The sequence below is a fragment of the Mchenga conophoros genome, linkage group LG19 (genome assembly GCF_057382185.1).
Source record: "Mchenga conophoros isolate Kocher_MC1m ecotype Shallow Benthic linkage group LG19, M_conophoros_male_GT1.1, whole genome shotgun sequence".
Taxonomy (NCBI): domain Eukaryota; kingdom Metazoa; phylum Chordata; class Actinopteri; order Cichliformes; family Cichlidae; genus Mchenga; species Mchenga conophoros.
In genome coordinates this window covers 26,001,647-26,029,282 of record NC_140544.1, presented here as the reverse complement: position 1 = coordinate 26,029,282, position 27,636 = coordinate 26,001,647, and the positions used below count along the sequence as shown (strand labels likewise).

The 27,636-nt window shown below is 41.5% G+C and overlaps 1 protein-coding gene across 2 annotated transcripts; it reads right to left on the bottom strand.

Annotated features, from left to right (window-relative positions):
* Positions 1-881: 881 nt before the first annotated feature.
* Positions 882-26,775, bottom strand: asap3 (ArfGAP with SH3 domain, ankyrin repeat and PH domain 3). Of its 2 annotated transcripts, none has more exons than XM_085256345.1 (26): positions 26,346-26,775; positions 22,749-22,821; positions 15,638-15,783; positions 14,182-14,256; positions 13,291-13,340; positions 12,164-12,287; positions 11,118-11,203; positions 10,782-10,857; positions 9,788-9,874; positions 9,432-9,541; positions 8,703-8,772; positions 8,493-8,580; positions 8,087-8,135; positions 7,152-7,318; positions 6,921-7,054; positions 6,724-6,815; positions 6,411-6,591; positions 5,410-5,495; positions 5,187-5,302; positions 5,038-5,105; positions 4,117-4,224; positions 3,732-3,939; positions 3,323-3,614; positions 3,013-3,229; positions 2,701-2,828; positions 882-2,392 (listed from the first exon to the last, which is right to left on the bottom strand). In XM_085256345.1, coding segments are annotated over exons 1-26 (2,958 nt in total). In that variant the 5' UTR covers positions 26,472-26,775; the 3' UTR covers positions 882-2,391. The 2 variants fall into 2 exon arrangements, with proteins under 2 accessions (XP_085112471.1, XP_085112470.1); XM_085256344.1 differs by having other exon boundaries at positions 2,697-2,828; positions 26,346-26,774.
* Between the last annotated feature and the right edge of the window lie 861 nt (positions 26,776-27,636).

The window sequence follows — 27,636 nt, the reverse complement described above, 5'->3', positions numbered from 1 at the left end:
GGACAACGGATATGGGTTTACACAAGGGCTGCTCAGCCAGCAGAACAGACTAGTATGTGGTAGAGTGAGTTATTATCCTGGCTGTTAGTTAAGTGTTATGTAAGTGACAGGTTGGAATTTGGTCATCCTGGCTCTGGGACAGAGGGTTGGGGATAAGCAACATCTGGATGGAGAGTAAGTGAAGCTGGAATAACACAGAACTGTAGAGAATACAGCCAAGAGAGACGGCTGAAGAGATTTAGCTGTAGGAAGTCATTTAAGAATAAAATGGGGGGTAATATCGGAAAAAGAAAAAGGTGGAAAAGCAAATGTCAAAATTAAAATTCAATTTATTCTTTTTTTAAAAAAAGAGGTTTTAACCTGTTGATTAGAACAAAGTAATTTTTTGCAGGTCTTATATTAGACTCTAAAGATCTTAAATGAGTTCAGGTTTTCAGAATATGGACTATTAGGGATTAGTGTATTCTTAAGTATTATAAGTCACACATTTCATAATCTGGCAGTGTTGAGCCTAGATTATACTGTGTCGCAGCCACAGGCAGCTGGAGACAAGACAGTAAAGTGCATTTTAATCTCCCTGATTGCTGTCTCGAGTTACCATTCCACCAACTTTTAATAATGTGCTGAAATAAATGGACTGGTTTGTATATAGCACTTCCCTACTTCACTTAAGCACTCAAAGTACTTTATGCAACTCATGTCTTATATCACTTGCACACCGATTAACACATCCAGAGCGAATCGGGCTTCAGAATCTCGCCCAGTAACAGTTTGGCACAATAACTCAATCAGCCAGGGATCGAACCACCAACCTTATGATTAGTAGATGACATCCCTGGTACCAAAATATCTGACCTTATGTAAAAGTATAAAAGACATCACAGGAGTTAAAGAAGTTTAATGAGTATGTGTCAAATACACGCAATGAAATTAGCTAATCTGCTAGTTCCTACTTACAGCTGCAGTAAACTGTTGTCATCTTTGATAACCTGCTTCTCCCATGATTTATTTGCCAGAAGAAACTGTGACAAGTTTTTAGTTTAATGAGAAAGAATGCTTTTATGAATATATTATGCATCTGTGTCCATCCGCTCCCATCCACAGTCATTTAACAACTAACAAAACACCAGAAGACAAAATATGTCAAATGAGAGGACATCAAATTCGTGACATGAAGTAAGATTATCTGTAATGATATAATCATTTATGATACATAAAATGTAAAAATGGTGTTATATACTCTGGATGAGTGCACATATATAGACATTTCAGACACGTATGTACAAGAAGTTGTGGGTTAAATTCTGTGAAATGTGTTAGATTTGAAGATTTACGTCTGGCAGTGAAAGCTCTCCCATTCTCTGCTTTCCTATCCTTTCTTTCCTAAAGGATCCTGAAGGCCACTGTGTGTGTATGAAAAGAAGTGTTCACTGAACAAATTACTGCAGTAGGATGCTATTCTTAACAAGCCCTCTTAAAGTGCCATTTTCTGGTAATACAGAAGTCTTTTTTTTTTTTTTTTTCTTAACACCATCGTTATTTCATGTTCTCCAGAGAATAGTGCCTACAGCCAAAAGAAACCGGATCCTCTGCTCTCCATGCCGCCAGAGAGCTATGCAGAGAGTCAACACGGCTGGGCTAAAGTTTCTGATCTCTCCTTGGGGTGTCCAGACGCCTGCAGGAGGCAGACTGGCTGGCAGGTTCCCGGGAAGGCGGCACTGAGACACTGAGCAGGTTTGAACCTTATATCCAAGTCACAGTATACTGCGATTCCAAACAGTTCAACGGTTTCCATTAAGAACAAAGGAAAAGGGGGGGAAGCTACATCCCGATTCAGTAGCTGGCTATGTACACACTTACAGCTGTGCCAGCTTTTCTGAAGATTCCTTCAGAGTTTAAAGTGCCTTACAGGGTTTCTGCCCTACAAGTAAATATTGCCTCTATGTACAAGTCCTAGATCAGCATAAGCAACTTCAGCATTTGCTATACAAATATATAATTAATGGTCAAATGAACATTGGACAATAAATGCACAACACGTTCCTTTTAATAGCTGTTTAGGGTTTTAGAAAGGGTGGCATGAAAGCTTTCAGTTCTTGTTATTGCCTTCTAGGGATGACTAAATGTTTAAAATCCTAAAGTCGCAATGTTCACATATCCCTTTGCCAAGAAATCGTTATGTGGGAATGTTGTCAGTTCCAGTTGTATCCAAGAAAAATAATACAGTCCACTCCTGGATAAATTCCAACTTGTGATGATCAACTTCCAAGGATCAAATGGTTGATTTTGCCATTTTGAAGAATACTGTGTTCCCTCTTCAGTCTGTTAGTTTGTGTACATAGTTTACAGGAAAGGCCCCACTCCTGGATGGATCCCCCTCTATGTGACCAGTCTGTTAGGAAAAATATATGTCTGTCAATCAAATCCCTCTATGTACTATTTCCAGTCAATTTATTTTAACTTTTATAACTTTGGTAATTAATTTTACTGTACTTTACTCTGAGTTTATAAATATACAAATCCACAAAAATGCCAAATAGTAATAACTGTTGGATTGACTCCTGAGTAAACTACTGACAGAAAAAGTATGTAGTGGGTGAATAAACAAGGTTATCTTAGACTGATGGCTGGGCCTTCATGCAGAAAGCTGCTACTGAGTGGGAAATGGGTTGTAATGAATCTGTAGTTACACTTACCCACCAGTGGGGGTCATTAGTGGCTGTGACCACAATAATTTCATCTTTGAAAAAGGCGAGCTGCTCAGAACTGACAGCTCGGCAGTCCACCAAAGCCTTGACGCGCTTCTGATGTGGCCTGCTGTTAGAAACCTGGAAAAGACATATGCTTCTGTAAGCTATGCTTCTCAGTGTGCCACCAGCAAATTCATACACTGACTGTGAAATCTCTTAAGCGTTTTTTCCCCAGTGAAAAACTCCTGAAATGGAAGCGTGTGACATAGAGAACTTGAACTTATTTAAAAATAATACAAAAAGGTGTCTTTGTCATTTGTACCATAGCATTCCTGCGAGGTCGTGGGATACAGGTCAAATCAGGTGAGGACGAAGGGGCGGGGACTGGAGCAGTAGCTGGGGTAAGGGCTTTACTATTCCCTCCTGGGGTGGAGTACAGATCCTCCTGGCTGCCCACACAGGCCGAAGACAAAACGCTACACTTTCCCTGGCTGCCTCCTCCACTGCTCGTGCGGCGGTATGACGTGGTCTTCTCCGAACTGGAAAAATAACCCAGAAATAACAAGATCAAATTATACTAAACTGTGTAGTATTAAAACAACAGGAGCTAGATTCACATTCTTCTTCCTCACCTGACAGGCCCTATGTGATTCTGAGAAAAACCTGATGTGGCACCACTTTGAGATCCAGAACTCAAACCAAGATGACCATCCCATGTCTGCCTATGTGCCCTGAGCAGGCTTGCTTGTCCATTTGGAGACCTAGGGGGTCTCCCACCTTGGCCTTGGTTTTCTGTATTTCCTGAAGGAGGACTCTGTCGTGCCTGCATCTGGGGACTGGATGAGTGATAGGACGGGTTCGAGCAGCGTCGTGGAATTTGGTTTCCTTCATGCGATGTGGCTGAGATCTGTGGGTCTGAGCGGCCTGTGGAGGGCAAAAAAAGAAGAACAAGAGCAACAATGTAAATTGATAAAACTAGCATTGGCTTAAATAACTCATTCATTTATTTTTAATCTAGAGAATCTGTATAACGTAGTTTACCTCTTTGGATGGATTTAGCTGGCAGTGGCGGAGGCATTGAAGCTCCAGAGGGGGCGCTATTGACTGGTGGATTTTTATATAGAAATTCTATATTCTCGTAAGCCTGACAAGGTCTGCTACTTGTACTAGCAGCGGAAGAACTGACACTCCAGTGTCCACCACCTCCATTTGATGACAGAGGAGACCGGCTTTTGGGTAATGGGCTCACCTGGAGTTAGAAGATAATAAACAAAACATTAATTTCTATAGCGCCGCCTCATCTTTCTTCATTAAATTTTATTTATAAACTTTCCAAAATGGATAATGTAAAATGAAAGGAAAAAGGCCAAGCTTTGACTTAAAGGTAAAGTCAGTAATGACTGTGGTTAGTGTGTGTGGCATTTACCCTCTCATCCAGGTCATCTTCACTGTCATAGAATTCCTGAGACTGCGTCTCCCACATGAACTCTACGTGTATCTGAGAGTTAAACGTCCCACTCTGCGCCAGCTCCAACTAAAAAACACAAAAGAGCACAAAAAGAATATTTAACTATCTACATTAGTACACACGACTTTATTTGATCGGTTAACTTTGTCATATCAAACCTAATTTATTTCACTCCTATGCTGACTTGATTGTCGTCTTCTCTTTATTTTGCTTGTTAACGTTTTGCTGTAATGTAGTTTTGTTTGTTTGTTTTTACTACTAATAATAGTAAACGTTGCAATCTTTTGTTAGCTGTTATGTTAAAGACAAAAAATACAGCTAGCAGGAAAAAAGGCATGAAGGGGAAGTTTGACTCTTGGGTCAACATTTTTCACCAAAGTGAAACCAAAAGTCCAAAGAGTCTGTCTACATCCTTCCACATAAACAGTCGTGTGTCATTGCAAGCTAAAAGTTGTACAGCCGATTATGCAACGCAAGAATTTTGTAGTTTACTCGTCTAACTTTTTTTTTTTTTTTTTTTTTATTGTTCCACAAAGGATTCTTTTCTAAGATTTCTCACAATCAAACAGGATGTTACTCAAGGCAGGTCTGATTCAGCAGGGCAGATGGCCGGTAAGAAAATAAAACCAGTTTATGAATGATACACACTGGGATCCAATGAGGATAGGGTTCCCTAGCTGAGCTCTGCTGCACAGGGAGTTATTTCAAGGTAGTGTTTCCAGCTGTGGAAATTGGGTCATTTTGCTTCTGGAGTTGGATTTCTGGTAGGTATTATAATGTTGCCACTTGATTCCTCAGCTGAACTTACTTCCTGCCAGTGTGTATTCTGAGTATTATGAATTAAAAACTTTAAAAGCTAAAGGGGAAGTGAGATCTCACCAGCTCGACACACTGTTTATGCTGCAATCTCCTGGCAGTATCCAAGGCCGTCTCTCCTGCCGAGTTCACTACAGGAGAAAGAAAAAATAGCGGCTTTCTACTTGTGACACTATGCAAAAGAGAAATACAATTAACAGAGTAAAATGTACCCGTTTGAAGCGCTGCCTTCGCTTTGAGGAGTAACTTAAGAGATTCAGGCTTATGATACAAGACGCTGTAGTGAAGGGCCGTGTTCCCCTCTGCGGTTCTCTTCTCCAGACAGTTACTGTAAGATGAATGTATAGATTTGATAGCTGGCATAAAACTGTACTAAAGCAAAAACCAAACTGTCCATGCAAAGTAAGTAAAACATGCTACATATCAATGTCTGACCTGTTCTGACAAAGGAAATCCACAAGTGCCAGAGAGCTTTTTTCCTCCAGACGCACAGCAAGATGGAGCGCTGTCTCCTTGAGTCCCTTAGTGGAAAGCAAAGATAAAGTCAAATTGGTGACATTTAAAGAGATCTTCCATCTGTACTACATATTGTTTTCATATTTTTTTGCATAGCTACTTCAGTCAATCACCTGAAGTGGCTGCACATTATGTTAAAAATCAGTCTTACAAATATGATAACACTAAAGCTTAAGTCAGAGGTTGACCATGCAACAACTGTTTCATGTTGTTGTGTTAAAAACTGCTAAAAGCTTCAGGCCTTATCTGTTTATATGAAGGGCAAACAGGAGGGGCAGAAGAAAGACAGAAGAGCCTGCATAATTCAATGAGCCTGGCTTATTTGTTCTCCAGAGACATGAGCTCTGAACTAAGAGCTGAAATAATAAATGAAAGCCAACCAACACAAACAAGCACACACACATGCACGCGCGCACATGCGCTGACTAGGAAGTCCATAACAGGAGGGCAGAATATGATTAAAGACTTGAAGGCGAGGCGTTGGAGAGAGACAACAGAGGAGGGTAAAGACTAAATTAAAGGTCAAAAGAGATGGGCGGGCCTCTCATGACCCACCCATAAATATATTTCAAATACTGCAACTGTTTACTTGCATTATATGAGCACTGTGTCATATAGATATATTTTTGTAAACATTAGGTGGATTTCTGTCTTTATTTCTGTCAACTTTTCTAAAGTAAAAACAACAAAGCAGCATTTTAAAACCTCTCCCTTTAAACCTGTAAACAAACTGGATGGACGACCCGGTCAGGATGTAGCTGTCATTCAAACTAAACGCACATCATTTGCAGGAATGTCAAAAGTTTAAATCTTTCACTGCGTAATAAAGGTTTATTACAAGCTTTCCCCACCCTAACAGGGCAGCTTTCTGGAGGAAATGAATGTGTGGTAATCCACTTGTGGCTTTAAGTTATCTTTACCTGTCCTTCGGGGAGTGTGAGTGGTTTGGCCAGATCTGCTCTCTCAGCATAGAGCTGCAGAAGCAAAGCGAGGTCACGGCTCCTCACGGCTTCATAAAGCAGGCTAGGATTTGCTTCTTCTCTGCGTAGGACGTAGCGACGCTCAGCGTACTTTGCCACAATGTATTCCTTCCTGGCATTCCTGGTTGTTAAGCAAATGCAATTCAATAATATAAACTAATAAGCTGGCATTGTTGAAGCCATTCTTAATGTCAAAGGAAGTGTGTATTTATAACTCATTTTCATGATCACTTAAATTATAAATCAGACTCACATGTCACTTTGTGGAAATGGTTTGACAGAGTCATTTGGAAGCCCTGCCTCCATGATGTCATTGAATCGAGTGTTGCCAATACTGACGGCCAGCTGGAGTGACACACAATACATCCACAAATATGTGACATGAAGACATTTCAAAGAATAGCACATTGTTGCATAATGTCTGTCTGTTCCCATGTGTCTATTTAGTACCAGTAGTTCGGAGGTGCTCAGTAGGTCCAGAGTGAGGGACTGGATCCTGGAGTAGTGGACCCCTAGCTCTCTGTGGATGCCGGAGCACTCAATACACGTCAGGATGCCCAGATTGGTCGACAGCCATGTTGGATCTGCGAGACACAGCTGGTGATTATTCATTATGCTCATAAAACAAATGTAATTGCATGCTTGTACTTCTGTAACCATATATAAGAATGACTGGCCAACCTGGAGCTCCACAGTCTGCGCAGGCCTCATTGCCAGGCATGTGTCGAAGCTCAGCAATAATGGCTTTGGAAAGTTCCTGAAGCCCACTGTCCTGCAGGTGAAGCTGATCCCCACCCAGCGCTGTGTTCAGGGCCTCCTCCTTACTGTTCTGCAGCACGGACACCCAACTAAAGTGCAAACGATATACATTTAGAACATTGTTATTAAATTTCATATATTGTAACAATTCATTTTGAAGTTTAAACCACAGAGAGTCAGCGACACCATGGGAAACGAGAAGACTCTTTCACTAAAACATCAAAAAATGCTAAACTATTTTTTATGCATGTTTTTTGTTGTTGAATTATGAGTAATATAGAAATATGAGTTAGTGATTCTCACATCTATCATTTCTGAAGCTCGGGTACTTTTCCATTTAAACCATTTGTTATTGCACCCCTAAACTTACATAGCTCATCACATCAAAGAAACTGCCTGGAGGCCCACACAGAAGGGAAGGACAGCGGACGAAGAACCCCACTTGCAATCCCATCCAAAACCACATCAGAACACACAAAGTTCCCCTGCTTGCTGCCTGTGGCTACCAAGAAAATTCCCACCCAGAAGAGACTAGGTTTCTGTCAGACTCAAACAGTCTTTCTGCATCATTTAGTTTGTCTTACTTTTTGTAAATTGTCAGCTCAGCTTGTTCTTTACTGCATGAGCCGTCAAATTATAGCGTTTCTTGTTTCATGAAAACATGTTTAACCCTTTCCTTACAGGAACGATTTATTGTCTCTGACTGGAGTCCTGGCTGTTCATGTGTACATTGTAAAGATTCTTTCTTATACATAACTCCACTGACATAAAAAGGGTATGGCATGCAACAACTTGCTTTATAATGAGAAAACAGACAAAAATGCCAGCATGCAGCCTACAGGACTTTCAAAGCTTACATCAAACATTCCTGCTCGTCTTCTGCCTGGAAATGATATGTCCGGTTATCTATCGAGAGGGAAAAAACAAAAGTTAAATATTATCTTGAAAACTAAATTACACAGTTGAAATTGGAGCAGAGAGGCTTGAAAGACAACAGTCAATATAAAGCTTGCGCAACTAGACATGGCATAAAACAAGCGTGAAGCACACAACCACCTCTGTTTTACCGCGCAGCACTTCATATTAATCACTGGGAATGTCTGCCATTTACACCAAAATTAAATGTCTCAGATCCTGATTTCAAATGTGAGGACCAAAGAGGCAAGTTTCCAAGTCATCTGTGCTGCAGATGACTGTTTACAGTCTGTAATGATCATATGTTGAGGGGAAAGCTTGAAGGTCAAAAGTTAAAAATAAACCTACGAGTGACAAGGTCAAAGGTCCTCCTGTCCTCGGGGTTCGGTCGCACCTGGCAGGTCAGCAGGTTCAGCTTGGCTGGGGGTCGATTGATCTGAAGACAAACACATTTGTATCAGTATGTATTTGCTCACATATTTGCTGTATTCACTGCTGACAGTTTACCTCATGTGGCATTTATTGTCTAAAAGCACAGTATCAATCATGAGTCCTCACCGTACTGTGGGAAATAGTCAGGCAGCCGAATTTGACTCCACACTTTCTCTTCTGCCAAACCTTCCTTATCCTTTGAGATGAAACACAAATGAAGAAGAAAAAGGCCAATTATTATTTAAAAAAAACAATCAAATACATGAATATATTTATTAACTCTCTGTATGATGTGTGCAGTGCATTAAGTGAAAGCCGTGTTAACAGATACCATTAGATACACGCTGCTGGCCCAGATTATTCCTATTCACAGTACAGTTTTCGTCATCTTGATTGAATCAGGTAAAACTGCTAAAGCACATGTTCTGTTTTTTGTCAGTGGCCTGAGAAAAGTTTACTCCCCCAAAGCCTCCTATTTGCCCTACTGAACCACATCCCCTCTCTTTATCACACACTAATCTAGGACTGTGTGTGTGTGTCTGTTCGTGCATGCGCATGACGCAAATGTTGGATCAGCTAGCTAGCCAGTCTGCCAATAAGTTCCACAGGAGGGGCCCCTGCTTGAATGTTCATCTCACAATAATGAAGACCAGCTGGGGCAGATGAAGTTTGCATTAGCCTTTCTTTCTCTGTGCCATACTTACTTAATTTTCACCCAGCTGAGATCATTTCTGTCTTTTACAATGTTAGTGAGCACCGTTTACCCCATTCTTCTTATTCTGTATGTACTTGCGATTCCTGCAAAATGCTTGTGTTCCAACTTCATACATGACACCAGCTAATGCCTTTACACACCCGTCACTCTTCTTAAGCAGGAAACCGGATTTCTCCGTTCCGTACTTCTTGTTTCCCTGCGGTTGGTGAATGCTATACCCATTGCCAGAGTTTTTCCTGTTGAGGTACTCCTGGAATATAAACAGTGATTTAAGGATTTAACTTTAAAGCTTCAAACCAGTTGTCCAGATTATAAAAATTCAAAGCAATACAATAACAACGGTGGCAAAACACTACTGTTGTAATCAGCAGGAAACTTAAAGCCAGTGCACCTGGGCTTTTTATAGTGCTGATATTGGTTTTACACAGACAAATTAAAAGGTCTACAGTAAGCTAACTTACCAGACATAAATAAAGACTAACATAAATAAACATACCTCTTTGCCCTCCACTTGTAGAAGTGATCTAAGAGAATCCCTCAACTGTGTGAGTTGTTTTACCTCTTCATCTTGGTCTAGGCGAACCTACAAAACACACCATGAAAATATTTTTACTAAAAAAAGAAGAAAAAAGTTGGAAGAAGAGAATATGTTCACTTGATCACATACATGTTTTTCTTTTTTCATTTGTTCTGGGTGTGGAAAGACAACACACAGCTTTGTGTAACGATCTAAATGATCTAGAACAGAGTTCAGTATTTGGGTGTGTAGTCTTCTGAGGTTTTTCATTTTGAATTAAGAAGCAGAATGACCACACTCACAAGCAACACAGGCCAGTTTAACTGGGAAGTTTAAGTATTTTGTTTTCCTGGAGAACCATGACACAGATTCTATCTGAATTTCCTTCCCGAGACTGAGGTCTGGCATGTCTGAACGGCTCTGTGTTCTGCCCATGAAGAACCAGAAAAACCTCTAACGTTTCCAGTATCACAGTTAACAGTCTGTTTCCAGCAGCTCCAACCAGAAAAATGGAGCACGGCAAATAGTGCGCAGGCAGAAACCCAGTTAAAGCGGTTGGAGAAATAGATGTGTACTAAGGAAAGTATGAAAATGAATGATACATTCATTTCCATCTATTGGAAACCAGGGCAAGCATTTCTGGGAAGAGACTCCTTTAAACAGTCGCTGCTTGTGGATTCAGTGAAGAGGGGGTTGGCTGTTGCGAAAGACCAACATTGAAAAAGTAAATGCTGAAACATAACACAGGGTTTTACTGTAAAATTCTATATGTGCACAGTATTTTCCTCCCAAACATAAATGAATGAAGAAAAGTAGTCTGTTAGAATGATAGCATCAATATGTGGGGTATGTGCATATTTTGACTTCTTAGTGCAATCAAATATTCTTTTAAAATTACAGCAACACTGGGTAAGAAAAAACATGCATATAATCCAGGAGGAGTGAAAAACACAAGAGCAGCTTTCATGTGTACCGTGTGAATAGATGAAGCAAGCTTCTCGATAAAGGGAGAGAGATTCTCTGCAGCCTTCAGCCCATCCTGAAAGAAACTGAGATCAGAAAAAGAACAAATGCTGAGACAAGCTACTTTAGTTTAAACATCTGATTTCACACCAACTAAAACACCACATGCTGTAACTGTAACAACAGTTTCACTCCCACATTAAAAAAAAAAAAAAGCCTAGGTAGGAATAAAAAGTGTAAATGGTTAACAAGAACCGCAACAGGCTTTGCAAAAAGACCGACTGCTGTGCAGAATCCCTTAAAACTCAACATATCTGTGAAAGTAGATGCCAGCTGAGATACTGACCTCAGCTGAGCCTGGAAATATTTGATGAGGCTCTGGAGAAGATCAGGACCCTGACGCACCTTCAGCTCCTGGATCTTCAAAAGGTACTAAAAGAATAAAAACAGACAGTTAAAAACACCTCTGAAACCACTCTCCATAGAAAGGACCGATGGGTCTGTAAAAACATGCAGCGAAGCATGACGCTACCGTTTTTCAGTAGCTTAAATTCCACCCTTGAGTGCACACCTTTAATGTGTTTACTGCATATTTTAACTGTACAGCTCGAATGTAAAGAGTCTTTATTGATAAACAAAAACACACAAATTCACAGTATGTAATGATGAAATGTAAAAAAAGAGAGAGAGAGACTTTGAGCGATGGGGTTTTAGCTCTGTGTGGATTGAATGACTACATTGTACGCGAGTCTTTGCCCCATAAAACCTTCATCTGGATTCGTCCATCACAGTCTACCTGAAACAGCTCTGTGTTGCTCATTCATGTGACATTTTGTGTGATTTACTGAGTTTACATATATGTAGGTGGAAAGAAAGATTAATAGACAGAGGGTTTAGGGTAAGCTGCAACAAGTGAAAATTTCATCTTCCCCTGCCTCTCCTCTTTGTCTCCACAGCTGGTCTCAGTCAAGATAAGACTATTTCTTTTCCTCAGGCTTTTCTCCAGCTGCATGTGCACCACCAAACTCAGTTAGGACTACACCACAAGTGCATTTTTCACCCATTTCCCCCAATCTGGTGATTGATTATGCATGATGATGCACAATTACCTGCTTCTGAATTTTCTTTGTATGCTAATCTATAGGACACCACCTATTCTGAAATTCAGTTTTGAGACTCAATAACTATGCTCATGTTTAAGTCTAATGAAATATATTTTTCCATCAAAGGAATTGGATTGAAGAGACACAAAAAGGAGTGACCACCAGTGTCCACCATGAATAGAATATGTAATCCACATAAGCAGACCACCCTGGTAAAGTAAATGAAGCCCAGCTCAGATATGCCAACGGAGTCTGGAGTATGGTATTTTGACTGGCACCAATTCCCCACCTCACACATTTGCAGCTGGAAGATCCGTCTCTCTCTCTCCATGTCCTCTGCTCCATCTGATCCCTCTGTCCTGATCAGTCCCAGCTGCCTGTTCTTTTCCCTCCTCTCCTTCTCTAGCTTCACTCTGGAGGGGGGAAGGGAATGGAAGAAAGAATGAAAAGAAGACATAAAGAAGGTTTTCCGTCTTTACTTGCACACACGATGTTTGTCACAAAAGCTAAATCTGATCAGCTCCATCTGTATGAACATGTGCAGCTTTTACTCCACCATCATGCTTCCCTTTCTCATGTCGAGCGAGGAAGTTGGATGAAATGTAATCTCCTTACAGCATTATAAAACACTTTGAACCAGAGCTGGATTGAAATCAAATAACGGCTATAAAGTGCAAATGCTTGGGCTTGATTTCTTTTTAAAGTAACTGGAAATGACCTTGGGATATGAATCATTATCTTATTAACTTGTGCTGCCACACAAATTCCTAAACCCCACATGAGAAGGAAATATAATACATGAAGCTTTTGAAACAAACACATTCGTCACCATCTTCATCTATATTTCTGTCATGCATCAATGTGAGGCCTGTGCAAGTGGCTATGAATTTATGAGCATTTACACTTTGTGAACCCTCGTGTCTGCATTATTTTGCAAATTCACTAGAAAAACACTTGCTGGAAATGAGTGTATATATCGTGTTTATCTGCTAACATCAGACAATGGCAACTAAAACTGCATATGAAGAGGCAATAGAGCTGGAGTTAATTAATGTGAAACAAACGTTACTTTTGCTGAAGTTGCTGCAATGCAGAGGACAAGGACACAGAGGGCTATACGTGGATTAGCCATCCTATTAAAAAGGCATGAGGCTGCACTCCAAGATTACCGGCTTGCAAGCCAGATACAATTACAGCCTCTGACATACAAACATTTTCATTTCACGGCGCCGTTATCATCGCACAAATCAAAATGTCACATGAGGCTATGGCATTACTACATCATATCTACAGTGCAGCTTTTAAAAGGTTGTTTACTCTCAGGAAAACAATGAGCCAATGATGAAGAACTCTACTGCAGTCTGACTCTTACAGATGAATGTGAAGTAACAGTATGGACAGAGTATGGATAATTACATTTTTACATCATAATCCTTCCAGCTCTTCTCCATGTGTTTCTTGAGCTCCTGTTTGAGGGGAGAGGAGAGAAAACGATTAATAATATATCCCCATTGCATTACACACAGTAATAACTGTACTTTACAGCTCTTCCTGGTTATTGCTCAAGCGGGTGGAGCGAGACAGGTAACACACTGTGATGCAATTAGTCGGCTAGTCTGCTATCTGGATGAACAGGATTTCAGGGGCATTGTGCCTTCTTTCACAGTTATAATGAAGCAATATTCAGTTGCAGAGTCAGCTGTTTAAAAGACAGGGCAGAGATGGGAGATTGCAGAAGCACTGGCTAGTTATTATTCACTAGTGTGTTAGCATGGCAAATCAAAAGGTTAAATACTTGGCAAGACGGGTAAGTTCTGTGCTGGAACGTAGCAAACTCTTACTATTTCATTTGGATAAATAATCTTATATTAAAGAATACTTTAGTGGGGTCAACATTTAAGTGAATACAACTTCTGCCAGAGGAAATCTGCCCTAAAATAAAGTTTACACTGCAATAGTTGAATCATTCTTCCAGACAGTGATATCCCATACACAAACAGAACCTCCTCACATACAAAGCACTGCATCTTGACTATATAAAGTCATCACGAGGCTTTCGGTTGGCTCATCTGAAGATTTCTGTGTGAACTGTAACATCTAAACATCTTTTTCTATTTTATAATATTGAGCTATCCTCACATATTTGACAAAAATCTGCATTTCTTTTTTCAAAAAAGGGATTACAATCCACATATCTGTTGCTAGGTAAACAATAACGATAAAACTTTATCACATGTGAACCAGTTTAGGTTGCAGTATTTAAATGAGAATTTCATTTATACCGTAAGTAATAAAATCCAGACTCACCAATCTGCTGTCTCGAAGCTCAGACTTCAGCACATTTTCCAGAGGAAACGCCATGATGTTGTTAAGGTTTTGTACCTGAAGCATGTAAGAGAACAAAAAAAAAAAAAAAAAAATCAGTGAAGAATGGAAAAATATTTCGTAAAATGCCACAGATGACCTTTAGCTGCTGTAGTATAAGCAGAAACAGATGCACCCACATTGAGTTTTACGCACTCTGACTGTCTGTACGAGCATTTCTGGGAATGAGAAATTGATAACTCACAAGCACGGTGATATTGTTATTCTGAACTAACGAGTCATCAAAAACAAAACACTGCACCACTACAATGCTCGAATCCAAGTTGGAGGATGATGCAATGACTCTGGACGAAGTGTTTGTATAAAGTAAAGTGAGATTCATTTGAGATTTGGATGAGGTTTAGATTAACGCCATTGTGGATTTGGGAAGAATGAATCACAAAACAACCTGTATAACCCCAACAAGTCGCTTTTACTGTAATACAACCAGTTCCTCCATCTAAGTACATCACATGAGTATTTTGGCATGCATGGCAACATACATTCATCATGACTCACCGATACACATCCCCAGATAATTATCATCTAGATTTTATTTTTATGGCTTCTGGTGAATTACAACCAAGCCGAACCCTGCTCTTAACATAACTAATGTCCAACCACATCCTTGAGCCGACTGTAGAGCTAACCTTGATATATTGACACAGCAGCCTGAAGAGTGGCAAGTTTGTTTTGGTTGGCAGCCGAACACTGGGGTAACCGATAGATAACACATAGAGTTCTTACACAGGGAAATTCCGGCTTCCAATGTCAACAAATGGACAGATGACATGGATCAATGGATTCATGTTTATACCCACACTGAGACAGTGGGGCACGTACACTAACACTCAAACGAGGCATTAAGGGACATGCTCAGGCAGTTTTTTGCAGTACGACTCCTTAAATCACCCTCCTTTGGGCCCACTTCCTTTAACATCTGTAAGCTGTAGTCGCCCCTGTGAGGCCCTGACAAACACATGTTAAGTGTGTGTGTGTGTGTGTGTGTGTGTGTGTGTGTGTGTGTGTGTGTGTGTGCTGACTCACACGTAGAGGTCTGGGATGAATTATCATCACCAAAGAAACTATCAGAGGGAGGGTTCTGGACTGCCTCAAACAAAAAGCCCAAGTATTCAGCTGTTAAAAACCACCTTCGTTCATGCAGCATGTAAGTATGTGAGCACACATATGTGCTTATGGGGAACAACAAAGGAAATTTGGCACATTTCCTTTGAAAATTCTCTGATTATATAAATATTTGTGTATATTAGAGCCATGTCTTCCTTAGTCCTAGTTCTATGCAACTAGTGTAAATGATTTCAACTCTAGTAAGAGCAGCAGAATTTAAGCAAATGTCTCCTTTCCCTTGTATTCCCATCTTTTGTCCTTTTTAACCCACCAGATTTTTGAAGAGGGATGTGACCTCTCTGGTGAACACAGCCAAGTTGAGGAACCCTGTGGAGACTTCATTGTTGTCCTGAGTCAGGTGGCTATTTCCCAAGTTCTCCAGCAGCTCAATATACTGCTCCTTGCTGTCCACATGTGCTGAAAAACAACACACATAGTAAGTATTGATACAGACCGTAAGGAGTGACTCAGAGTAATTTACAGGCACAGAAAATCTGACAAAGGCAGACTGACTTGTTGTCTTGGGAATAGTTTAACAAGGCGAGCATGTGGGACAAATTAGCACTGGTTTACACCCAGTGGAGGAGGAGGAGTAGAACATATAGAAATTCATGTTTGTCCAAGAGGCTTATAGGTCCCTTTCTTAACTTTTGTAAACTCTCGGTCTGTTGAATATTTATGAACAAGTGCTGATGGAGAAGAATCTGGGCACGACTTTTGCTTACGTAGTATAAAACAAGGTTTCATTCTACAGGTTTTTTGGAAAGAGGATGAACAAACACACATTATAATGCAAGCTAGGAAATCTTGGATGTAAATCAACAAATATGGGCTCCTTATAACGTGGACCTGACATCTGTAGAGGCACCCAGAGCTGACTAAACAGACAGAAGTAGACATGGGGAGGAAGCACAGCAAGTTTCTGCTCCACTTCCACTTCAAGACAAATATAAAATGGTAAACTGACTGCAGATGGGAGACAGGCTAACACTGGCTGAAAAGCAGAAATGGAACATTTTGTCTGACAGAAAAATTGTGAATTAAGGAAGGAATGCAGACAAACTGCGGGATGGAGGAGATGAGATCTAGGGGTTTGCATGAAAACTGCAGAGGTTGTGGCTGCATGGCCGCTGAAAAGAAAAATTATTACAATAAACATACGTGCAACTATTAAATAACAAACAGCTGAGTCGCTGCATAGCTCAAAGGATGACGTTACAGCTGACCTTTAACTGCCAGATACCACCGGGGCAACTCTGCTTTTTCACTGCTCTACTAGAACACACACAGACTCACAGGCCACAGCATCTTGGCATAAACAAGTGCTGAGTACTTATGTATGGAACGCCAGGACTGCCATAATGAATTAATTAAATACACCATTAAATAATTAATTAAATGTGTCAATAATTAATTAAAATTGGAATTAATTAATTAAATAAATAGTTATGACACATGTAATTAATTAATTATTGACACATTTAATTAATTATTTATGTATTTCACATTTTAATTAATTATTGACACATTTAATTAATTAATTATTGACACATTTAATTAATTATTTATGTATTTCACATTTTAATTAATTATTGACACATTTAATTAATTATTGACACATTTAATTAATTATTTAATGATATATTTATTTATTTCATTTTGGCAGTCCTGACGCCTGGCTCTCGTCATGAAATAATTTTATCTGTCAGCCTCACCCATCAAACTCAGGGGGCGGGGTTAATGCTGCCCATGCAGCTTCTCTAACATTTGATTGGTTGCCGTGCAAAGTAAGTCAAAACAGGTCGATCCTAGATAATCGATTGCTTGTGTAGACTTGGGGCAGCCAGTTATCCCAGAATGCAGATCAAATCACAGGCCGTTTTTCTGTCACCAGCTACACTTTTAACAGTGTTTTAGCCGCGAATGTCGGTATGTCTGGTCAGGTTGTCAACATAGAACATGTTTGCAAAAGTGCTCAGATGTTTTCAGAGATTTCACTAGCTCTGCTAACAGTTAGCATGCAGAGCGCACCGAGGGGGTACATTAACCGGTTTGTTTACATATTCCACTCTCCGTGTTCCACATGTTGCATTCGCAGATTCTCATTTTCACCGAACGATCGTCTCTTTCCGCCTGGTCTTGTGTCTCTGTGCTTTTGTAACATAAAGAACGAGCTGACATTTTTCTCACGAAACCAGCGATCAGCTCAGCAGACCCTCAGTTTACCTGCATGCATCCTCCTCCTCATCTGTCAGCTGTTTAACACCTGCTGCTAATTCAAGAAACACGCCTAGTTACCTGGTGATAGTCACAGTTTAACTGCACAAGATAAGTAAATATAGTATTTTCCCCGAGCGCAGAGCTGCTGGAGCTTGTTTCCTTACAGAGCACTTTATAGGCGAACAGCTTCATCAGCGGCTGATGTCCAATCACCAGCACACAGCTTTCAAACCTCAGCTGAGTTTTAGCTCTCAGTGGTTAAACGCTGGACTTCATTCACTCAGGTTCTGTCTGTCGGGTCACGTTTACTTCGCTGTTTTATTTACAACTGAGCAAATCGGTTTGGCTGAGGTTAAAGTTACGTTTCATAACTGCATAGTTTCACAGACGTTTAATGAACCACTGGCACATGTGTTAGACTGAACTATCATCTAAATATCATCTGTTTTTTAATAGTTATTCAACTGTATTCTAAGCACCAGCTGTCTGTTAGAATGTGATTTTTTTTCTCTCTCTGTTGGCAGAGGTATAAAAATGCGCAGGAAAATCTGACGTGCATGGCGAACTTCACCGACGATATTTAGGGAGGAATAAACACACATCAAACATAAATGAACCATTTGCCTGTCTCCATAATTGAGAGCATTTTCTCTTCTTATGTCAACACTCTCTCTCTCTCTCTCTCTCTCTTTTTTTTTTTTTTTTTTTTTTTTTTTGCTTTTTCGGTCATGTTATGTTTACCTGTCAAAGGCTTGTTACAAACTATGAAACACATTGTGCAGACTTCTGGATGTTAGAAGAAAACGAATACTGCTCATGAATGAGACTAAAGGCAGGAAGGTGTCCTTTAAAACTAAACATGTTAATAGGACCTCCCTGTTTATATCATAGTTTATGATATAGCACGTGTATTTCAGTAATAGCCTGCTGAGGCCACTATACGTGCTGGCCTCATATCAAATGTGAAGGCAGACTGAGTCTATGTTTGACGTTTGTTTATATCTAATCTTCCTTTTCAAACATTTAAACAGCAGCGAGTCTGCAGCTGAGGGAATACAAATTCAAATTGTCGGAACAGGTTTGCTCGTTTCTTGGATTCATTTGGTGATTTATTAAATGTATAACTGTGTGGTGGGGCGTGGTCTGCGGTGCCGTGCAGGGAGGGCGGACGCACCTGCACGGCATCCTCAATCACGCCCGCCTAGTTAAAAACACGGGGACTGAGGGGTTTGGGGGTGTTGTGGTGTGGTGAGATGTAAATAAAGATGACTCTGAACGTTGCTCCGTGGTCCCGCCGTGTCTTATTCACGCCACATTGGTGCCGAAACCCAGGAGGCAGCACGGCGGGTCCATATCGGAGCCAGGGAATGGAGGAGCTGGCCCAGAGGGTGGCCGAAATGGCGGCCGCCCAGCGGGAGCAGGCGGCGGAGGTGCGTCGCCAGCAGGAAGAGCTGCAGGACCAGTCCGAGCGGCACCTGGAAAGGATTGGGGAGCTGGCGGCGCTGCTCTGGGCCTGGGCGCCACCCCCACAGGTGTGTCCCGAGGACAGTGAAGCGGTGGAGGAGCCGCGTGAGGCACCTCAGCAGCCGGAGGTGGCAGACGAGGCGCGCGGGGATCTGCGCCTGCCGGAGGAGGGGGAACAGCCAGGTGAAGGGCTGCTCCTGCCGGGAGTGGTGGATGAGCCGCTCCAACCGGAGGCGGCAGACGAGGTGCGCGAGGGTCTGCGCCGGTTGGAGAAAGAGGAGCTGCACGAGGGGCTGCTCGAGCCGGGAGTGGCGGCGGAGGGAGCAGTAGTGACGGAGGAGTCGCGCTATGGGCTGCTCCAGCAGGGAGCGACAGCGGTGACGGAGGGGCCGCGCAAGGAGCTGGAGGTCCCAGTGCCAGGGGAGCTTGCTCGAGTGGAACTGGCGAGCGAGGCGGGCGCCACGCTTGAGATCGCCGTGCTCGCCAGAACGGCCTCACCACCACCAGAGGCCTGTACACGCCACACCTCTGCCCAGCCACCTGTGAGCTGGGGCTCACGCTTGTGCCGGCCGCGCCGGGTGCACCTGTCACGTGTCCGACTTCCGAACCAGCTTTGCCTGCGCCGCTGGATTCGCGGGCGGCCGCCTGAACTCGCACCTCCCCGTCGCTTGGCCGGGGCCTGGGGGTGCCAGCTGTCCGGGCTGATTCCCTCTCCCACTGGCGGTGGGGGAGTAGGTTCGGCCGGATGGCTCCCCGGCCTCAATCGGGCGATGGGGGTATGTGGTGGGGCGTGGTCTGCGGTGCCGTGCAGGGAGGGCGGACGCACCTGCACTGCATCCTTAATCACGCCCGCCTAGTTAAAAACACGGGGACTGAGGGGTTTGGGGGTGTTGTGGTGTGGTGAGATGTAAATAAAGATGACTCTGAACGTTGCTCCGTGGTCCCGCCGTGTCTTATTCACGCCACAAACTGTTATTCTAATCTGCTGCTGAGTCTCTTACACTTTTCTTTATGCTGTATATTTTCACGTCTCTGGAATAGTTGGCAGTTAGATAGTCAGCTGGGAAACTTTGTGTTAACTCATGGAGCTGAGGATATCGTGGATATGCTGACCTCGCTGCGTGGTGTACAGAGCGAGGTCAGCATGATTAATATTCACAATAAAAATATTAGCCGAACATCATGAAGTCTGTATGTGTTTCATAGTGTCGAACAACCTTTGTACAGTTAAAGCCAGCAGTTACTACATGACGGAAACACCAACGTTATCTCTTTTATGTGTTTATACACAGGTCACGCTGATTACTGAACAAAAACCCAAAGATCAGATGTTAAACAGATTTATTTGCTCTCTCTCCTCCTTAAACATGTTTTTAATGTTAGTTATAATTCAGAATTGGCGACTGAAACACGTAGGACACATAAGAACATCAGGAAATAAAACACCGATAAATATAACCTCAGTAAAAGAAGTCAGCGGGGGTTACTACAGCTGTGTACCGGGGCCTGCGCTTTGTCGGTGGGATTGCTTGCGAGGCGAGCGGGTCTATCCCACGCTTTGCCGTGAGACTGGGACGACATCTCCGAAATCATCGAAACACTTTTGCAAAGAGGCTGTATCTTGACAAACCGACCAGACACATGAAGATTAAACCACTACATTCTCGGCTAAAAAAAATATTAAAACGGTATTTGGTAACACACAAACAGGGTTTTTCAAAGCTCAGTTCTGTTAGCTTCCACATGCGGTTGTTGTGTGCTAGAAACAATGGCCACCAGGCCAAAGCAATGGTTTTGACTCGATCAGCGTTAACCCCGCCCCCTGAGTTTGATGGGTGAGGCTGACAGATAAAATTATTTCATGATGAGAGCCAGGCGTCAGGACTGCCAAAATGAAATAAATAAATATATCATTAAATAATTAATTAAATGTGTCAATAATTAATTAAATGTGTCAATAATTAATTAAAATGTGAAATACATAAATAATTAATTAAATATGTCAATAATTAATTCATTAAATGTGTCAATAATTAATTAAAACGTGAAATACATAAATAATTAATTAAATGTGTCAATAATTAATTAATTACATATATCATAACTATTTATTTAATTAATTAATTCCAATTTTAATTAATTATTGCCACATTTAATTAATTATTTAATGGTGTATTTAATTAATTCATTATGGCAGTCCTGGCGTTCCATACTTATGGGAATAGAGAAAGAAATAAAAGAATCTCTTAATTTGCAAATACGTGACACAGTAACAGAGCATCAAACCAGCACGGGGGAGGGGTGGGAGTCAGGCTTTTTATCATTGTGAGTCACACTGTTGGTCCACAACTAACATCAGGACTGTTAAATAGGTTCAATAGCATAATGAGTGAAAGGGAAGGGCCTCCCAGCCTCGGATTACTGGAACTAACCGTAATGATTCCACTTAGAGAGACAAAAACTAGACAAAGCAAACAATAATAAAATATTTCTTTATAGATGCTATAGCACAGCTGAATACATCTGGTTGCCTAACTCTGTGCAGCTAGCCTGCTGACTCATTTTACTAAAAAGTACAAGCCGATGCCTTAAAATGGGAAGCAAGGCTTGCAAGCAACTTTAGAAAAACAAACTCGGGACATGTTAAGCATTTTCTCTGTTTCTCCAACACATTTTTGAGGTGAGCATTAATGTGTTATTCATGCCCACATCTGACAGCTCTGCGGCAAGCTACAGTGACATAAATCTACACAACACACACACACAAACTCAGAAAGCACTCACTTGGTGACCTTGTGGATACGGAGGTCAATGAAGAGGGCGCCTTGTAGTTGCCGAAACCACCAAAGCCATTTACTTTAAACACAGAATCCAACGCATACACAGTCCATAACAATAGAGTGTGTTGTTTAAATAAACATCATCCCTGGGTGCCAGAATAGGGGGCCTCACTCTTAAACACAAGTCGGATGATGTCATCCATAGCAGAAATTATGTTAAGGGTCATTAGTAATTATTAAACTCTGGTTCTTTCTCTCATAGTGTGTCACTGCTCTTTTCTTTTTCCCCTTCGCCCCCCAGCTGCTTGTGGTAGATACCTGCCCCTCACTGAGCCTTGCTCTATTGGAAGTTTTCTTCCTGTTAAAGGGGAGTTTTTCCTTCCCACTGTCGCCAGGTGCTCACCCTTAAGGGATCACGTGTTTGTTGGGGTTTCTTTCTAATATTGTAGGGTTTTTACCTTACAACGTAAGGAAATGTTGTTGTGGCTGTTGTCGTGGCGCTGCATAAATAAAACTGAATTGAACTGAAGGCTCCCCTATGCACAAAGCAGATCATACAGTCAAAATAGAGGTTGACCTTTACTTGACAGCTGGCTAGCGAGAGATGGGCTATTTTACTTTCTGTATAGATGGAAATCATTATCTGGGGATTTTGTTTTTAAATTACCCTACTTTCTTCCCATTTCTGTTGCTCCCTTTTGCACTGTAGCACTTTAAATACAAACTTATGTGCAACTACAGCTTGTGTAAGCTAATTTATTGTGCTTCTGTTGCATTTTCTCCGGTATCACCTTTTTCATGTACAAAAAAAAGAGAACTAAGGGGACTTTTCTAAGTAATAAGTGCAGGTAGAATTGTTTTCTTTAACTCATAATCTACTGAGTGAATGAGAATTGCATGTGACACGCTGGCACTTACAGATTCCAGAAGTGTGTATAGCTTTGATTGTTTTCTTCATCCTCTGTAGGGCTATGTGGTCTGTCTCCAGAGACTGCAAAGAAAGAGAAATCAGGAAGAGATAAGGATGTTTGCACTTGCAGTAACTCAACATTTACAGCAAAAAGTATGCTTACTGAATTCTCCGTTACATCAGTTTGTTTGCTACGCCAGTTCGTCTCCTTGTCTATACACATATCTAAAACCGAAAATTACATGGCAGCAACCTAGTCCATTTAGGGATGTAGACATCATTAACATGACCTGCTTAAGTTCAAACTGAGCACCAGAATGGGGAAGAAAACTGATTTAAGTTCATGTGAACTTTGCTTAATTGCTGGTGCCTGGTCTGGATAATTCAAAACTGTTGATCTACTGTGATTTTCCCACCCATACGACAATCATCACCAACCAACATCCAATGAGCAGCTGTTCTCTGGGTGAAAATGCCTCGTTGATGTCAGACTGACTGCTTCAATGAGATAGGAAGGCAAATTTAATTCAAATAACCAAGTTTAGCCAAGTAAGCAGAAGAGCATCCAAGAATGCCCAGCATGTTGAGTCTTGAAACAGATGGGCTACAACAGCAGAAGACCACACCGGGTGCCACTCCTGTCAGCTAAGAACAGCAAACTGAGGTTACAATTTCGCACGGTTTCATCAAAACCGGACAACACAAGACTGGAAAAAAAATTTCCTGGTCTGATGAGTCTTGATTTTGGCTATGAAATGTGAATAGTGGGGTCTGAACATGCAAGCATGGATCCATCCTGTCTTGTATCAACACTTCAAGTCTTTGGCAGTGTAACGGTGTGGTAGATATTTTTTTGACCTATATTCTCCCCCTTACTACCAAGTGAGCATTGTTTAAATGCCAAAGTATCCTTTGGCATTTAAACAATGCTCAGCAATGCTGACCATGTCCATTCCTTTATCACCACAGTGTATCCATCTTCTGATGCCTGCTTCCAGCAGGATAGCGTGCCACCTCACAATACTCAAATCATATCAAACTGCTTTTTTGATTGTGATGCTTAAAGGGCCTCCACAGTCACCAGATCTTAATCCCACAGAGCAACTTCAAGGTGTGGTAAAACAGAGATTAACACCGTGGACATGCAGCCAACAAATCTGTAAAAACAACTATGATGTTGTGGTGGTAATATAGACAAAATCTCTGAGGAATGTTTCCAGTAACTTGTAGAATCGATGCCACAATGAATTAAGACACTTCTGAATGGGATTCAATCTAATGCTAGAAAGGTGTATCTAATAAAGTGCCAGCAAGTGTATTGGTACACTTTTCAGAAAATACATTGAGAAACTGTGTTGGTTTAATTTTCTCACGATGTGTGACAAAGCCAAAACAGATGAGTAAGCCTTCACTCAGCATATGATAGTCTGCGTTTCACTGTCGTGTACAGTCCCAAATGATGTCACAATATGCATTTCACCTGTCACTGTCTGCGTTGAAACAACAGGTTTTCACTGTGAGACTAAAAAAAAAAAACATTGCATAACAAAGACATGAAACAGACATTAAAATGCCTTCATTGTATTTGAACAATAACTCTTCAAAGCCCAAACTATTTGAAGCTACATATTGTTTATGCTCCTCTCGCGGGCCCTGGTTTAAATGAACTACACTTACGACACTCCACCTACACGTCACCAGAAATAGCTTTAATGAGCCAGCAATCTAGACTTAACAGACACTCTGCCTCATCGGACGGTGTTGTTTACAAACCACAGGCCTTCCCGGTCGGGTCCACTCCCTAAATGTTAGTTCATTAATTAAAAGGCGGTGCGGGTGTGTTCCGTTATGTGACGCCATAGTCAAGAAGTGGGAACGTGATTTAGAGGAGACTGGAGATGGGAGTTGCTGGAGTTTCCTCTGGTGAGTTGGTTGGCAGATGGCAATAAACAGTGGAAACAAGCTGAGGCAGGTCAGTGAAACAGGTTGCTTTTGATGAACTAAATGTGAGAAAGAGCGCGCAAAAACTTTAGAGACAACCCACCATTCAGCTGAAATAGACTAACAATGCATGTGTACTCATGTTGATAGTGTCACTTACAGTTACTTTGCTTCATTATCTATGGCTGTGTATTCCCACTGTACGGGTGTGTGAGTAGACTTTAACATTGGATGACTTGACTGATATATGATCTGTTACAAAGTGTTAACATTTCAACACATCAACTAATTGATCAAGATTAGATTGATTCTTAAAAGCATGTCTGGGAATGACATGACCTACTGTTGCCTATTGCTAAAGAAAGTGAAACTGTTTACTTCTGCTTTTCTTCTTGTGGTTTACTCCTGCCACTAATCAACCTAGTCCTGGATGAGCTGACTGAACATGATAACTATAATCTGAGCATCTATGAAAAGAAATAACTGCCCTTACATCTGGTTGTGTTCACATGTGTAGAATTCCAGCGTGACCCTCCCTAAACAGCAATTCCAGCCATGTATTTTCCAGCCTGTCATGCTGATAAATAAGGACATGAGCCCAAGTTAAATGCATCACACAGCTGTTTAAAATGCTCTTCTTTATTCTAAAGTCTCCACTTAGTCTCACTTTCAAGCCAAGGAACTCCTAAAGAAGATCCTTCATCTCTCTCAGGCTATGGTGAGGTTTCCTCTTATTAGAGGTGGGCATCAAGATATCCAGGCTAGGAGCAGTGACTCAGACTGATGTGACTCTAACCAAAAACACAAATCCATATGGACCGCAGCAGAACCCTGATCCACAAAGTTTAGTCACAAAGAATACAGACAAGGAAGTATTGACATGCACATTTGGAATATTTGTTTTATGGCCAAGTTCATAGTGGGCTCCCTCTGCTTCCTCGTTTGCGCGAGGAGCTTTGAGAGAAGAGATTTCAAACAAAACACCAATGTGCACACAGAGAAGCCTTAAACAAGTCTTCAAAGTACTAGTTATGAAGAGGGGCATGCAGACAGACTTGCTTGCAGCTATGGGCATGTGTGCATGCTTACCCTTACAAACACAATCCATCACTCTGTGTGACTCAGGCATGTTTCTGTGTCGTGTGTGTTCTGTTAGTGTCCCACCACTCTGACTCCCACTAGACCGACGACATAAACACTGTAACCTCATGTAACCTTCACTTATTTGCTGAATCAGACACTGGGGTTTATACTGAACAGATCATATACGCACTCTAAGCCTGTCCTGTACAAGTGCAGCACCCATCAATTTGCACATTTCAGAAAACATAACCTACTCCCATGTTCTAAACTGGGAACCATGAAATTCCAAAATGAATACACTGACAGTCCCGCTTTTTCCGACACAAAGCCACAGCACTTTGCATTTGTAGGTTCTATACCTTTTGGAAATAAATTACCGGTCCGTGAAACACCGCAAGTTTACTGCTGAAACCTGTGCTCACGTGCAAACTGTGTTACAAAAAGAAAATTAAAGCTTGAGTTTAAAAATAAATAAATAAATAAATAAAAAAAAAACACAAGCTACAGGTAGGGGTAAAACGTCAGGTAAACAACAAAGGTGTATGTCTTCTGCACACACCTCCCCCTTCCACAACTCTCACCTCCTCCACGGCTGAAACTGTGCTCCGACAGTCGCTCATTTTAGACTGAAACGTTGAAGTCCCCGGAGAAGACAAATCCTCGTTTGTCAGGATCACAAAGTCCGAAACGCTTATTCGCTCCGGCATGTTTCGGGCGAAGCGGGTCCGACAGTCAGTGAAGAGAAAAGTGAGGCAAAGTTACACGCGCGCATGTAAGTCCCATTTGAAGTGGAAGAAGAAGAAGAAGGGCAACAGTACGGTCACTCCCTCCTTCCTTTGCGGAAACTGAAAAAATATATAATAAAAAAAACACCGTATTCATCTGAGTTTGAGTTCCTTTGAACAAAGTCTTTAAGGTGGAAAGTTGAGTCAAACTAGACTTTGCAAGTCCCGAGCGACTCCGAGGACGTGTGCGCGTGAAGGTGCACCAGCGCGCTACTGAGCGCATTCAGTGAGGGAGGGAGCAAACTCCACCGTCACGTGGGAATGTTTGTGCTTTCTGGCAAACCAGAAACAGAGAGAAAAGCGTGTGTGTGTGTGTGTGTGTGTGTGTGTGTGTTCTTGTCACCACCTCTTTCATTAATACTTCTCATTTCTATGCAAACTATAGTCCGGTCGCCATGGATGCAGAATTCCTCCTTCACAGACTTAACTTAAGGAGAAGAATTTCAATGGATGGGATGATAGGACAGTTTATCGACTGTCACTGAATGCTGTCTTTCAAAACTGCACTTTGCAGTTTTACCAAAACACTGGAAGGAGGAAAAGGTATTTCTTTAAACCCGAGAAAAGGATTCGGGTTTTTATGTGCGCTGCTCTTTAATTATATGGCTCATTGCGTCTTTGCACCTTGATCCTCTTGGCTGAGGCTCCAAAGCCTCCTTCATCTTCCTTTTCATCTAATGAAAAGATATTTCTCAAAGGGGAGGATTTTTGATATCCCTCCTCACTGACATTTCCTGTAGTCGTTTGGGGAGAAAAGAAAGGGAAAAAAGGGAAAAGAAAAGAAGACCTAGTGCATCAGAGAGGTGGGGGGGAAAGGCAAGGGTTGTGTGTCTAACATAAGTCCTGCATGCCTGCTATTGTTAAGCCTGTCAACTTGAAAAAAGGAGTTGTATCAGTGAACATTGCCTCAGGCTGAGCAGCGATAAAATACACTATGAAGTGCAGATGGCTGATTTTAGTCGCTCCCTTTAGCGTTACCACAAAACCACATATTTGCCTACATTAGATACATGAAGGGAAAAACTGAATTACTGCCAATTCAACAGGTAACTGATTATCTCTATCATATTCAATCAGCAAAAATAGG

What these genes read in the sequence shown, in the direction of transcription:
- asap3 (XM_085256344.1), bottom strand. Translation starts at nt 26,471, where the DNA reads ATGCCGGAGCGAATAAGCGTTTCGGACTTTGTGATCCTGACAAACGAG. An exon ending in TACAAGTGGAGGGCAAAGAG is followed by an intron (nt 9,542 to 9,787) that starts GTATGTTTATTT and finishes TTTATATTCCAG; the next exon opens with GAGTACCTCAACAGGAAAAA. An exon ending in AAGATGACCTGGATGAGAGG is followed by an intron (nt 3,940 to 4,116) that starts GTAAATGCCACA and finishes TTCTAACTCCAG; the next exon opens with GTGAGCCCATTACCCAAAAG.